General features: G+C 41.6%; 1 protein-coding gene across 1 annotated transcript in view; it reads right to left on the bottom strand.

The window, feature by feature from the left end:
* The window catches only part of ptprga (protein tyrosine phosphatase receptor type Ga), a 415165-nt gene that overhangs the window by 76781 nt on the left and 322107 nt on the right, over positions 1-16277 (bottom strand). Inside the window, exon 7 of the mRNA XM_065955381.1 lies at positions 5035-5192. Coding sequence (XP_065811453.1) covers positions 5035-5192 — 158 coding nt within the window. The remainder of the gene's footprint in view (positions 1-5034; positions 5193-16277) is intronic.

Below are 16277 nucleotides of genomic sequence, written 5' to 3'. Positions count from 1 at the left end.
ATCATTCCCACAATTTTTCTTGGTTGATCACCCTCAAAGTGCACACCAACCAAACTTGCAATATGTTGGCGAGAACATATTATTTAGTACTCTTCACGGCCCAAATATAAACTTGATATTTCAGTGTTGTTAAAATGCTAATTTAGTCACCAAAACCGGATCATGCTGAGGCAAATGGCTGAGGAGGTATTTTACATCCTAACAATGCAAAATCTTCTGAAGGAGATAAAAAGCTCCATATGGCTGCTTCTTTTCCTGCTTTCTGGAAATGCTGGCACACTTGGATACGAAGCCAGATGGGAATTTATGAAAAAAAAAAAACCTCCCACATGTCCCAGTTGGAAAAGCTGCAAAGAGGAGGATCGCAACAGTGTTTCCCAGTTAGCAGCACATATTTATAGTGAACATGATGAGAGACGAGGATAGCATAAGCAAAGTTCGGTTGCAAACTCTTGGAAGCGCAATTTTTCTTCTCTCATATTCATGCAACACCCACAAAAATAAAGCCATGGCGAGCTCACATGGCTGTTTGCGAGGGAGACATTTTAGATGAGTTGTTACGCAAGAGCCCGAGCATCGATCCAGTAGTCTAAAAGCAACGGCTATCACTCCCGCTGACCTACTTCAAACTTTCATCCAAAACAAAAAGAGGAGCACAAAGAGGAGCAAGAAACCAAAACACAAAGCAGCAGAGACAAAAGATAACTACAGCCACCATCTGTGTTAATTCTCCCTCCAACCTCCTCCTTTTATCTTCCTCCATGATGTTTTCCCAGGAGAGTGGCACAACTTGAAAAAAAAAAAAAAAAGACAAAAGGACTTCAAAAGAGGCTTTTAAACATGTTGAGAAAGAATGGCTAATGGTCAGGAATCAACATCCAGAGTAAAGGAAGGACGCACCATGCCCCCAGCCGCTCGCTTCCTTGTTGACTCTTTGTTTATTAATTTGCCCTTCTCATATTCTGTCGCTCTGAACATCATTTCTGTGTTGACTTTGTTTCTTTTGTCTTTCATGAGGAATCAACATGTCTATAAACTGAAGAGCATGTCTCCTCTTAAAGCAGGTGTGATTGTTTATGGCATAGCCTTCATGGTTCATCTGTGGTTTAGACTGCTTAGCTGATACTTGCAAGGCCGCTAATAAGGGGGGGATAAAGGGGGAAGCTTTGTGGGACCAACAATGACCAAATCTTACTTTACACCTAAATACTCGCCATTAAAAAACCCCCCAAAAAAACACACATTCAACTTATTGTTGCTTCAGTAAAATGTAACCCGCCTCCAAAAATGATATGAACCTTTTCTTATGTGACCGACATATCTGAACTGTTTTGCCCGTTATGTCGGAATCAGAAACCTGCACAAAGTGAGGATGCCAGAAAAGAAAGAAGAAGAAAAAGAGGGAGCCGGCTCGAGGATTTGACCCCGACGAGAACTTGTTAAACTTGTTTCAGTCGACTCCAAAGGATGATGTGAGACAGTCAGAGGAAGCTGTCCGTCTCTGGTTTTTCATGATGGTTTTATGGCAGTTCCATATATCCTCTGTTTCCTGTATTTAAATATGGAATGTTTTTATGTTGTTTCTCATGTCTGAGTCGATGTAGGTTCTTTGCTATCACCTGGCTGCATTACAAATTTTCCCCTCGGAAAGTTAAAGTGAAGTTGAAGTTGCCGAACCCAAAAACACATTAATTTCAGCTGCTCCCAATCAGGTTTTCTAAAAGGTAATCAGCACTCATTTCTCCTCACATGGCAAAATATGTCGACCAAATATTTTGAACGATAAAGTTCTGAAAAAAAAGTTGGAGTTAAAAGTTTATTTTTGGGCTTTTTATGCCTTTATTGGAGAGATAGGACAGTGTATAGTGTCAGAAATCAGGGAGAGAGAGAGAGAGAGAAGGGAATTACATTTCTTATTTCTTCTAATTAACAGAAAAGCCCTCGGCCGTTTTTAAGGAAACTTTTTCTTCATCTTTGTTGACTGAGTTCATCCCAAGTTCTGTTATAATAACAGAAAAATAGACTTTACTCTCCAACGGTGTATCTGTTAGACACAAAAAGAGCATTCAGTCATAGCTTTATTCTTCCTCCCTCTCTTCAGTCAGCCTTACATCGACCTGCTCCTCTATACTGCAGACAAGCCAATACTTCATCCACATTTGGCCTGCTCAAACTGCCGCTCTTAAGCAAACTCATTTTGTCTCATTAGGGGACGAGGCTGCCAAGTGCTCTTCAGACTCGGGGATGAAGAAGACTGAGAAGACTTTTCTCACTGATCTGTGCTCACACTCTGGAGTTTCTGCTCCGTTTGAAAAAGACAACTCTTCACTTGTTTTCCATGGGAAAGTTGGAGTTTTGTCCAAGAGGGCTTTGACTAACAGCACTTTCTGATATTTGCTTGGAATCCACAGACAGTCTTCAGTATAATAAGAACATCTGCTTCACATTTGGATGATTGTAGCTTTTATAGTTACTTTAAGAACCAGACAACACAGGAAGCGTTTGACTTTAAAGCAGAAACAGATCCAATGTCCACCTTAAAACAGTCATTTCAAAGTCGAGCTAATAGTACAATAACTTTTAACACAGAGAACGGAGTCTATTCCATTTCCACAGAGTGCCCCGGTCGCCTGTTTTCAGCACTATGTGACTTGGGCTGCGGGCCGCAATTCTTTAGCGAGAAGATTGTACGGCTTAATATAACTTCATGTAAACTCCGCTTGCTTCATTTGTATTCGTCTGTGTGACCGGGAGCCAAACATGAAATAAAAATGCATCAAACTATAATCTTTGTTGTGCCCTTAAAGGCAGGGTTAGTACATTTTGAAAACTAGCATGATTTTGAAAGTAGCATTCCCTCAGTGCTCCGTCTGCACCCAGCCCCTCCCCTCTGTGCTCCCTCTAAAGCCACGCCCCCTCACCTACATGCACGAGCTCCCTTGCTACAGAAGTGGACCTCAGCTCATCTCTTACATTGTGCAGAAACTACGTCGTGTCATGTCTCATTCGGTATAAACTCCGTCATCGACAGGGAGGCGTCTGATTGGTTCATCAGATTGGTACCTCGTGGTAGACATTGGTCAAAGTTTTTACAGACTTATAACTGCTACAGATGATGGATTTTCTTTGTTCCTTTTTCAGAGAACATGAGTTATTAATTTCTGTCAGGACCTAAAGACAATTTACACCAAAATCTTAAAAAGTGGATCTGGAGGAAATTACCAACCCTGCCTTTAATAACAAAATCAGTCCATCTTCAGGTACACACATTTAATGCTACGCTATGAAGCCCACTGAGGCAGGGACTATTTTTTTTCTATTGCCTCTTTGCGGTCTTTATTTGCAGATAATGATTTAATTATCAAATTACCGCACGGTAAACTGTGTTGCTGTTAGGATGACTTAATTATCTGATCTTCCAGAGATGACAAATTACGTTTCTCAGACACAGAGAAATTTATTTCACTGACAACAAGCGGCTTCTCCGCGGCAACACAATACGTCTGCCTGCTATCCTGACACAAAAAACATATTTAAGCTTTGATGGCAAGATGACAAGTCATTAGTTCAGGATAATGGATTCAATCGGAAGGTAATTATGTATCATCTTCCAGGTGATGAAGTGATTCAGTTTTGGTGTTAATGAAGGTCTTAATAAGGCTGCACAGTGTTTCCATATGTACAGACCAAACATAACTTTACGTTGTCCTTTAGCATGACTGTAAATCATCAAATCATTAAACACAGTGAGAAGTGTCCGAGTACCCAAAGATATCTGAGGACTCGACCAGAACCTCTTTATTTTTCTTTCATTGCACAAGTTGAGATACTTGACAGATGGTATATCAGGTTCTTGTGACTTTGGCAAATGTTTCTACGGCAGCCCCTGTAAAAAATGTCAACAAAGGAGCCAGGCAATACAACACATTTATGTACATGAATAACACCAAGACCTACAAAAAAAGTTTTGCAGACATACAAAAACATCAGCAAGTTTGCCTTTCTTGTATTTTATCGTAAATGGTAAATGGACTTGAGCTTGTATATTCCTTTTCTAGTCATCTGACAACTCAAAACGCTTTTTACACCGCAGGTCACACCTACACATTCACACACTGATGTTAGAGGCTGCTGTGTAAAGAGTCCATCAGAAGCCACTTAACCCATTCATCCACATTTATTTGCCTTATTACGACGAAGCCAAATTGGGGTCTTGCCCAAAGGACACATCGGACATGTTGCTGGAGACTGGTTAGGAGACGACCGACTCTGCTGACTGATCAAATGCTGCACTGATAGCCATTATCTTCCCCCTGGTATCATAATTCTGACACAGTGGTCTGTTAACTTTTTTCATTTTAGCGTCTTTGATCTGGGTGATCACCATGTCTCCCCCTGGTGTTTCCCACTGGAGCTGCAGCTGTGAGTGACAGCTGACCTCAGTAGAGAGCGGTACATTGCTCTACAGATAAGTGGCTTTTAAAATTCTTGACCCTGAATATAAGACAAACTCATTTTGTTCCTGGTGTGCTCCAATGAAAAAACATCTTATATTTGGGCCAACAGGAAATACACACCGTCCAATCTACCACCTATACTGGTAAGAGGCAGTAGGGCTTGTGGGACGAATTGATCGAGTTCCACATCACACATTTAGCTATGTGTTTGTGCACATGTTCTAGCACCACATAGTGGACACAGGAAGTGACACGCTTCTCCTTCTTGCGCTGTCAAGGACGAATGAAAAATCCCGCCCAGGTAAATGTTTGATGTCCGGTATTTGGAGCCACTCTGACACGCTCAAAGCTGCACAGGCACCTTTTGCTTGCAGCTTTAATTTTACCTTAATAATAATAATAATAATAATGCATTTTATTTATAAGCGCTTTTAAAACCTCAAAGACACTTTACAATGATTAAAACATAAAGAATAGCACAGAAGGACAGACTAACAAACACAATCAAACAAATCATAAAGATAACAACAATAAAGATAACAACATACACCTTGTGTTGTGTGTATGCGTTTCTCACCTGTTTGTAGGAGACGTATATGGGCCTGCTGAAGATGATCCACTCCACCACCTTGCTGCACGGCGGAGTCGTCAGAGAGCCGGTGTAGCGGTAGTAACTCCCCAGTGATGACGGCAGCAGGTCCTTCAGCACGAACGGCTCGAGGACCGTCTCTTTCTCTGTATGAGAGAAGGAAAGCACAAAGTGTTCCAATCAATACAACAAGATCTACACAACACTCCTTATTTCACTGCAAACTAGTGTGACCAGGCTTTTCTGGAGTACGTCCAACTGCTACTGTTTCCCAGCCTTTAGGTTTCTGTTATCGATTTCATCTGCATTGTGCCAGCCTTGGTCAATGTCCCTCTACTGACGGATGTAATTGGACTTAACACCTATAAATACCCCTCTCCTGGAGGTTGGATGGTATACGCACCAACAACACATCTCCAAGCACAATTGTTCGACAGAGGACTTATTCACTGCCTCCAACTAAATTCATCACTGACATGTATCGCACACGGGGGACTGTGGGGGAGGAAGTTAGTCTCTAACCGAAATGATGAAGGGGGGCTTCAAGCGAGAAAGCCTTTTTTTGAATAATGCTTTTAGTGAAAGGGAAGAAGCAACATCTGCCAGAAGCGGACATTTCAAACGAAACAATTAAAGTTATCTGGAAAGCAATTTACAGTGTATCTGTTGTCAATTCTTTTTTTCCTGCGAGTGGCTGGCCTTGAGGTACCGCTGACCTCAGATCAGATGCTGATTTTTCATGTTTTCTACAGTGGGCGTAGAAACACCTCAGCAGTGATTACAGGTAGCGGGGAGTACGGGCATTTCTAGGCATTTCAGGCTTAATTTGCTACATTCTGCATATTAATAGAGCAAAAACACAATAAAAAAAAAAAGCTCGTTGTTTTTTTCCCCCCAACATGAACCCCTCCCTTTAGCCCCCCGTCCAACTTGGGGGTAACAAAGGCAGCCCCGCCCACTCAGTGGTGCTATTTTTTTTTTAATTTAAGCAATAATTTTCTTTCTTCTGGCCTAAAAAAAGCCATCAAATATCATCCCTTGAAATTGATCACAGAATCTTGTTTTCAGGGTTTTATCAGCGCTTGTGTGTCGCTCTACGTCTCACAGAAACTTGCTGGTGAAACAGGAAGGGAGAGGAAATGTGGAAGCAGAAGGCGAGGGGGGAGCTTAGGGATGAAGGAGGTGTGTCCAAAGAAAGCAGTTGGTTTGGGTCTGACAATCTGCTCTGAAAGTCGCATAATCATTTTTTTGTATCTTATTATGATCAGCAGGGTTATTATAGCTCTATCTGAGCCTGGATCTCTGTGGGGTCCATCCATCCACCCATACTGCTTATTCCGTTTGGGGTCGAAGGCGGCTGGAGCACTGACCACGGTGCAGCCTGTCAAACATTTATTTAACCAGGAATAATCCAAGTGAGAGTAAAGATCTGGGCCAAAGAGGCAGCAGCACAGTAACCAAAGTTTCTCTCAAACAATGAGAAGCCGTACAAGTTTAACACAAGAGAAGATAGCACATTATGAAGTCATAACATAATATGTAAACAAGTTAATATTTGTTAAAATCCTCCACAATCAGGGGAATGCCCAACACTAAATGAATGAAATAAAGCAGAAACATAGCTTTAAGTCAAGCTCAAACCACTGATACTTTTGAAGCCCAAAATAAAATACAATTCAAAAGGTTATTAGATTGTCATGATCACACCTCGAAGAGTTACCGGCAGCTTTGAAAATATTGCTTTTTCTGTAACTCTTCAGAATCCTGTGATGACACAGAATGAATAAAATGTACTTTCATCATTTCTATCATCGACACCTGATCACTCATATAGGCCTCCAAACAAGCAAACGCAAATAAAAGAAGAGGAAGAAGAAGAGAGCGGGAGCAGAAGGAGACAGGATGTCAGCAGGAGGAAGGAAGGAGTTGTCACCAGAGGAGAGAAGAAGAAGTGATTTGTGAAGCAAAGAAAAAAGGGTTGGGGGAAAGGGGGGGTTGAAGTAAAAAAAAAAAAAAAAGCGCAAAACTGGCAACAAAGGAAACATTAGTTATAATAATAGATGAGACAAAAAAAGAAGAGCGAGAGAATGTGTTCAGTCCACTGTTTATAACCACGAGGATGAGAGTAGAGGAGACGACGGGTGAGGATGTTTGTGGGAGATTCTGGGACGCGGGGCGGACACATTCAGTGGCGCGGGTCACTTGACAAAGAGGGTGACGGAAGGAGAAGGAAGCTGTACTTCTTTATTAGTGACAACTACAGGTCCCCCCCTGACTCTTTCCTCCGACTCCTCCTTTTTTGTTCCCTCTTCACCCTCCCGCTGACAGGATCCGTCTCATACTGCCTCTGAAACGTCGTGTTTCGGAGATGTATTTTCAGCTCCGTCGAATGTGTGAGATGAAGACGAGCCGGGGAGAGAAGGTAGAGGGAGGGACAGCTGGAGGAGTGTTGGCAAAGACTGAAGGACTGTAAGGTGTACTTCACTTCCACAAGGGGGCGGTATGAGTAAAAGAAATGCAGGAAAATTGACAAGTATAAAAAAATAATGACTTAGCATGGATGAAGGTTTATTTTACTAAAGCTAACACAAAGCTTGCACCAGAACTCCTTTCTGAAAGGTCAATTTTATATTTCTATTAGTGGACTAAGTAGCCAACGGACTGTTGTGTCAATTCATGCTCATTTTGTTCTTGTTTTCATTTACATTTTACGCTTCACCCCGGGTTCTGAGAGAGAGAGAGAGAGAGAGAGAGAGAGAGAGAGAGAGAGTCTGAATATGTGTATTTGAAGATCCCTCTGTTCATCACCCCTTCAAGTTTTTTGATTTACTTTTACTAATATTTATGATTTGCAATCAGGGCAGCGCTGATTGCAAACGTTGTTCTGTCGTGATAATCTCTAGAACCATTAAGAAATTATGTTTGCTTTGGATTGACGGACAGGGGAAACTGGGTCCCAATATCAGGGTTCAACGCCCACCCCTCGCTCTTTTCCATCATCATTCCCTGCTCTCTCCACGGTCCTATCTCTCTAATAAAGGCGTAAAAAGTCCAGAAATAAATCTGAAGAAAGGGGGTTTTTATGTTTGTACTTTCAAGAACCAAAAATACTTTTGGCTTGTCTCGTAATGAAGCACATATTAAAATATCTTTCTGTTCCAGCTGGCTCCTAAATGAGAATAAATGAAGATGAAGATTTAACACGGCGAGGCAAGCTCGTGCAGTGACGGCCTGTGGTTCCTTTTTTTCCTCCCACCAGCACCAGTGGTCACAGCAGCAGCAGCAGCAGCAGCAGCAGCAGCGACGATGGAGGAGGGCCCAGGAAGTTCTAACAATAGCAGGAGCAGCGTGAGGCGAGCTGTCTCCCTGCGTGTATTTTAAGCTCAGAGCGTCCTGCGAGGCGTCAGAACAGCGGTCCACTTGTCTAATATTCCATTAGCTTCCATTCAGTTTCGGTGAAGAAAAAGCATTCACTCCCTAGCCAAAAGTCACATACTGGATGAACACAAATGCTCACAATGAGTGTTAGTGATATCTGGTGCCAGTATTTATCTACTCTTATGACATGACTTTAATGAACAGGACAAATTTGTCGCAGAAATTTGACCTTTGTGACACAAACTTACAGATACAACATGCACACATAGACTTTGAATATTAATGTACGAAGCCTGGGAGACGTCATCTGTTACTGCAGGGGGATTTGGAGTCCAATAGGGCGGTCACAATGTTGTCTCAGTCTAACGACAGGCTGAGAGCTGGAGCTGAGGCGGGTTTGAAGCCTCTTGAAAAACCATTACATTGCACCCACCTGTCAATCAGGTCAGCTACACGCCTTATTTTGAATAACTCCTATCCTTGATGAAAAATCAAAACGGATGAGTCATCAAAAAAACTTGCTCAGTGTTTGCCGATCGACAAATAAGCTAATCAGACCTATTTGTTTTTTTTGTACCAGGCTGTAAACATGTTAATTTCTGCTGAAACAACAAGCTTTTTGTTTTTTGGAATGGGTGTATTTGTGACTTCCAGCCTCAGGACTAACAGAGAGATTTTACACTCCCGCATCTGCTTCATTTATCAAATCTGGAGGTTTGCCGCTCGGGTGCATATCGCAGTACGATTGTTATAATAAAGTAATTTTATATCCATGATGCTATTGAGAAGATTACTGTACTCTACTTAATTGCAGTAAACATAAGATCTCCATCCTGAATGACCTAAAAGGAACTTAGTGAAGCATATAAATGTGTTTTTCCTGACTCCAGCAGTATTGGTCAATGCCTTCCAACACACCATGAACCCTGCTCAGTGTGTGCTCGCTTGCTTTTCCAAGAGTTTGCACAAACATTCAAGTGTGGTTGAAAACACCAGTGTGCCTGTCACCAGTACTTTACAAATCTTCTTTAATAAGTTGAACTTGAATGAATTAGCAGCTCTCTCTGATGTTTTGAATTTGGAATGCAGTACACATGTTAAACACCAGGTGTCAGAGTTACATATTGCTCCTTTAAAGAATAACAATATTGGAAGGCTTTTATTGGAAGGCAATTATTGTCATAATTAGCTGTGATTTTATGATATTATAATTCATAATACATACCCCATACATGTCAGTTAAGTAAATAAAGGAGGCCTGTATTATTGGAAACCCTTTCCTCCAATTTCAACGAAAAGTTTGTGAGACTGAAAATACTTTTTGGATCCCACGTTCTGGCGCGGCTGAAAATGATTGATATTCTGTATCAAACAGCCCATGAGCACACAATCAGGGTCTATGATGAAACAGTGTAAATACAGTAGGGTCATAACTGCTTTTTCATTGATTTCTTAACCCCGGCACACCGTCGCTTTGGGAAGAATGTGAGTTTTTGAGGAGTCGTACAAGGACAATGACGCATGTTGTTAAAAAAAAAAAGCCGAGATATTTCAGCTCTAAAGTGTGTTGGAGGGCGGTTTAAGGGATAAAAGAGCCAGGGACACATTTATCTGCACTGCAGTTAGATTGCTTCATTTGCACATGAAATGAGGTGGCATTTTATGCCTGTGAGAACTTTGTATTTAGCGGTGATAAGTGGATTTTTACTGCAAAACGGTGAGCGAGTGACTTTCTACCCAGGGTCATCAACAGACGGTAAATGTTGGGATTTATTGAGTGGAATTCATTAGGATTTTATGTGGTGCTTTTTATTGTATTTTTATTGTGTGTTCCGATTGCAAACCTTAGACAGTAATGTTTTGAATTCATTTGAGTGCTTTATGGTCTTGAACAACACTTCTCTCAGTGGCAGTGCGTTACAAAAAGCTAAATATTCAAAGTTTGTCTTCGTAATGAGGTGACACAAAGTGGTCTCTTTTATTCAGTTTTACCTACGCTTTGAGTTTGTTGAGTGTGTTCATGTAAAGCGGTGCTCGTCTGTGATTGGGTGATGAATGTTATTTGGCAGTTGTAAACCCCTTATTGTTTTAACGTCCTTCATAAAGACTGAACCGTGGATTCTCTGCCCTGAGAAGAGAAGGAAACAACATCCATCCTATGTCAACCACGCTCCAGTAGACTTTGACAGAAACTTGGTCTCCAATGGAGAGTAATTGTCCTTGAAGACGATGACATTTTGCAAAGACTTCACATCTTGCAGGGTCGTCATTCACAAGGCGATACCTATACACCATCCTCCATGCATGCACATAGGTTTGCCGCCATTCGCTGCCACTCCAGTCAATCATCGTGTTTCCACAGCGAGCGCTGCGGTCCGTCTCCAGAGCGCGCCACCACAGCACTACGCTCTGCTCCGTTTCAAATCTGCTGCGAGAGATATTTTTCGACGGAGTACGCTGGCAGGCGCGCGTCAAACTGGACAGAATATAACAACGCATACAGGAAGTCAGACAAGGAGACGCACAGAGCTTCCGGTCAATTTCAAAATAAAAAATAATATACAGACTTAACCTGTAATATTTTCCTTCACTTTATCAACTTAACAAATCATCCTCAGAAAGAAAAAAGCAACATGTTCCAGAAACGGATCCAGTGGAGTAAAACCGTGGTGGTGCACACGGAGTATGTGGAAATTGAGGGTTAGGGACTGAAGACACAGTCTAAATAGCACAATTACATAGGCAACATTTTTCGGTGCAGATACTCCTGCTGACTTTCCAAATTGTACACATTTATCTATGCAGGAGTTCGCTTGTAATTTCTGGGAATTAAAACTAGAATTGACCTGATGTTTTGGTGCCCTGGACTTCTAATGTTGTTGCTGTGGTATGCAGACGAGTATCGACTTGTATTGCATCAAAGTCACTGGACTGTAAAATACAATACAATACATCACAAATATATTGATCTGTATAGTAATTTTATACATAGCTTTTCTTTATATATCTATTTATATCTGCACCATATTTTTTATGTAAATACTTGCTGCTGTTTTTATCCTGCACGTCAATGAGCCAAATGCAAAAAAAAAATTGTTCTGATCTGCACTGTAAAGTACAAGTTTGAATGACAATAAAGAAAGTAAAAAAAAAAAGTTAAACATCCTGGTATTGCTTCAGCACTAAACTGAATTTTAACTCTAGAAAAGTTCCCTTTTTTGTTTCACTGTTGGACATAGATTATGTCTGCTACAAAACAATTGCTTAAAAGTTGTGTGGTGTAGGACGCTGCATGAATTTGGATTCTTAAAAAAAGTGTTTGTCATCCGCTCCAGTGAGCTGAAGAAGTGACACAGTAACACGACTCTGTGTTGACGGGCTTTTGGAAAAAGACGGCGTCTGTGCTTGGGAGTATACGTTCAGTACTTAGAGTGTACAGAGGGGACAGCGAGCGAGGCATCAATTGTTCAGCTGCCGTATATTTACACTCCCCTCTCGGTCAGCCCTGTGTCACTTCCTCTGTTTATCTACTCAAGCGTCTGCGCTCTCATGTCACTGTATTCAAATGAAGCCATTCCTCCTCGACGGCACAAAATTACAAGTCCATTAATTCACTATCTCACTCACTCCGCTCGGAGTCTCCACTGACTCGCCGCGCCGCAGCCCTGATTGGCAATTAATCTTTAAAGGGTGTACATGGCTTATGGTGTCTTACCCTGGTGTTTGAGGTACCGTGTCGACCCTGTGGCGCTCCAAGACGGAAAAGACTCTGTGTTCATTTCTTCTCTTCACTCTCCGCCTGCACTGGAAAAGTATGTCTACCACTCGTCTGCTGATGGGAGTTTAATCCCAAACCGCTCTCTTTCACATCAGATCTGATGTGGCTCCACTGCACAGCTCTCCCATGTTAAGCTTCTTTTTCATCCTCTCCTCAAAAGGATTTCCAGAAATTTGGGGCAGACACATCTATTAAACTGTCCTCATTTTTTTTTTTTTTTTTTTTACTCAGGGTGTATTTTTTTGAGGATTTTATTCACAGCCTCTAAACTGGAGAAGTTTTGACACTCTGCTATTTAGTTTTTCTTACATTTGTTGTGGTCTAAGTACAGTACCTAGAGGCCTATAGAGCGAGCATCGATTTTATTTGATTGGTCGACACACTTTGTTATGGTGCGCCGCGTCGCGTAAATGTCTCGACTGTGTTGTTGAATCATGTTGGAGGATAACTCTTGGCAGTTCCTGCTGTTTTTGGAGGAGCGTGGTACTTGAGAGGAGAAAAAACTTGGGTTTCTAAGAATGAATCCCACACGCTCTGGGACTGAACACACTCCTCGTCCTTTTTGGAAAAACTAACTTTTAATGTATTCAACACGAGCTCTGACAACACCACTTACAGCTTTAGACTTTTTTTTTAAGATCTTCTTTTCTTTTTTGGGGCCGTTATTTGATTCTAAGAGATAGACACAGGGAGAGTAGGACGGAGGGAGACATGGAATTGAACCAGAGATACTACGATAAGGACTCAGCCGTGATAGTGTGTGCTCCATCAAGATAGCTACTAGGGTATATTATTAATGTTTCTTATGCACATAACAATGCATAATTAACCCAATAAAGTCATCCGCTGATTTATAGACATCTTGTTCCCAATGTAAGAAGGTATTTTGGGTCCTGTTGCATCATGTGACCCTGCAATACCAGGTTTGGCCACCATGTAAAATTGGCTTCAACGGTTGGCGCTCTTCTCTGGGGGGATTGGTTGAATGAGAAAATCACATGAATGTGTCCTTCACAACACTCTCAGAGAGCGAGGATTAAATCGATGCGCTGCGTTTCATTGCTTGTCACGCAGGTAGCTTTACCTCATTTCTCTTTGCTTATCATTTATGTATGTTTTCTGGGTATCATTGTAAATGAGGGTCGCCCTCAAATGATCTCTCTGAGAACTCAAATAAAGGTTGATGATGATGACTCTCCAGGAATAAAAAAAAAAAGAATGAAGCTGATTTTGCCGCTGATAGAATATAGAATAGAATATATCTTTATGGTCATTGCTATGAAAACAACGAAAAACAGATTAGCAGCTCTTGTCAGTGGCAGCAAAGACAGACAGTAAAAATGATAATGTGAAGACAAACATTAAAGTCACATCAGAAAAACAACAGTTAAGAGAAGTTAAAAAATAGAAATCTCTGAGAAAAGAAAGAAGCAGCTATTCGGTTCAGCACTCTAATAATAAAGTGCTGGTGCTGTGGTTAATTGTTTGAGATGTGGGCATGCAGGTAGTGTCCACGGTCGGTCTTAGATGGGGGGGGGAAAGAAACGGTGAGTCTGTTTGGTGTTTGTTTTGATTGTCCTAAATTTCCTTCCATAGGGTTGCAGGATGCATGCATGGTGCTATTTTTTTCAGCCTCAACCCTTTTATTTCATATCTATCATACATAAATAAATATTTAAAAAATATGCATGGAATGGTGAGTGGTTTCTCTTCTATTGTATTTTACATGTTACTTGATGTGTTTTTAAAGTTTTTTAATCTATGTTAGTTGCACAGTTTGTGTGTTTTCTCTGCACTTTTGCTAAAGGCGATTCCCCCCCAGTATAACCAGTCTCATCTAATATGATGTGACTAGATGGCACAGTTGTTACAGTTTTATCAGCAGAAAATGATTCAAATGACTCCTCACATGTTCAGACGGCGAGCTGACTCAACGTCTATTTTCTCCTCGCTGGCCGCCTGTTGGGTTTGTCGTATTGATTTTCAAACTCTCTCAGAAGTTTATAAGACACTACATGGTGTTGCACCTCTCAGAAATGCTTTTGGGTTTTTCATGAACAAGGAAGTGCCCCTCAGATCCAGCCGCTGCTTCTCCTTTTTTGGCCGTTCCTCAAAGCAGAACAAAAACATTTGGTGCTGCTGCTTTCAGCCATGACGCTCTGAGGCGCTGGAGCAGCCTTGGAGAGGATCAGAGAGGAGCACAGAAGATGTGAATGCACACTAAAAACCCATTTAGTCTGCCTTTCATGTATGTTCTTATATCTTCATCATAATGATATATTTGAATGTACTATTACAGTAAACAGTTGATCATTATTACATGTTTTATTCTAAATCTCAACGTCTGACTTTCCTGCATTGATCATATCCCACATGTTTTCCTGCCATATTTTTCATTCTCATCTTTATTGCTCGTATAATCTTTTGCAAAGCACTTTAAACGGCTTTACTTTGCGATATAAATAAAGTCTGATTGATCGTGATGATGATGTTTCTGACTATAATCCCGAATTCAATAAAAGAAACGTTAAAATAAGAAGAATGAGAAAGAGGGAGAAAGCAATCACACGAGCTCCTGCTCCTCCTTGCCACAGCCTCTCCTCATTTCCCATCATCCCACCGCATCATTATCAGTCTTTGCATCTGCCTCCATCTCCCTGCAATCCCCGTGTAGACAATGGGCTCCTTTCTTTGCAAGCCGAAAGCCTTTCATGAGTCGTCTATGTAAATCAGACTCAGCCTTTTTACCGGGCTGATTTTCACAGGGATGGCGCGGAGAGCTCGCTCGCTGGTAGCTAGTCAGAGGGCATTTGTTCCAGCAAGGTTTCATGTAAAATGCAACAAGGCATGAGGTACAAAGACAGAGGAGTCAGACCTGTGGTGCGTGTCCGCCAGACAAGCCCCGTGCAACAAGAAGAGAGAGAGAGAGCGCTGTGAAAAATTTACCCACCCGCTGCTGCATGGAGGAGCACCGGTGGAGACAGAGCGAATTAGCCAACCAGCAGCCCAGTGGGGAAAGATAGGAGCGCGGCCTTGATTGAACTTGAGTGGTCTTTGTATTAGATGAATTATGGAGGCAGAGTACTTTTTTCCAAGACAGCTGAGCAGGAGATAAAGTGCAAGTATCATGTGGTGGGGTTTTATCAAAGTTTTATTTGTGTATGCCGAGGCTCTGAAAATTCACTCTGAAGCCGCTCTGCTGCTGCAAGGCGAGTCAGGCCCTTTGGGGGCGGGGGGGGGGGGGGCAAGACAGAACACTGCTTTAGGGTAAATGTTTTGATCATGACAGAGATGCACTTCAGGGCTGTGTGCAGGAGAAAACTGTTTTCAACTCAGTCACTACAATGCTTACAGAAAAACAATGTGAAATCTTCTAATTTGTTGTGTGAAGACTGAAATAAAACACTGAATCATCCCAGATGTCCTACTTTTGGTGTGTGTGAGAGCGCTGCATGTGGCTCTAAATGATACAAAAGGCTTTGACTCTTTGACAGTGAGCACAATCAGACGCTTCAGTGTTACATATTCAGAGTTTGATCATACATCACACGTGACATGCTCATCCATCAAAGCACCTTCAGGAGCCAGGACAGTCGCATGAGGTGTTTTCGGACCAAAGAGTTCTGGAGACTTTTTGAACAGGGACTATCCACTGTAGAGGTCCCTGAGAACTAAACACCATGGGGACTGCCATGGTGATATGAACCTTAATGAGAAATAAGCAGGCCGACAGTCATTTTTCTTTGTTTGGAGTTTCAGTTTCTTGTGCTTCTGTTTTCTGTCTAACTAGCAGGGAAAACACTGAATGTCTGTTTTGCTAGTTGAGTTAGAACTGTGCATCTACAGTTCTGGGGATTTTCAACATTTCAGGAGGAGAAAGTTTACTTTTCTTGTTTTCTTCCGATATTTGATTTGGTCAAACTCGAGTGGGGATCAAAAAAAGTGTATCTTCCATGGCCTTTTTATTCAAGTGTCAATATCTACACTGGAACATCGCTTTTTCATCGATTTTGTTCAAACTCTTTCGAGGAAACGCCTTCGTCATTGCATTGCATATACAATGGGAACCCAACAG

Source organism: Labrus bergylta, chromosome 5 (assembly GCF_963930695.1).
Source record: "Labrus bergylta chromosome 5, fLabBer1.1, whole genome shotgun sequence".
Taxonomy (NCBI): Eukaryota; Metazoa; Chordata; class Actinopteri; order Labriformes; family Labridae; genus Labrus; species Labrus bergylta.
The sequence above is the reverse complement of the archived record's forward strand: the minus strand, read 5'-3'. Positions and strand labels throughout refer to the sequence as shown.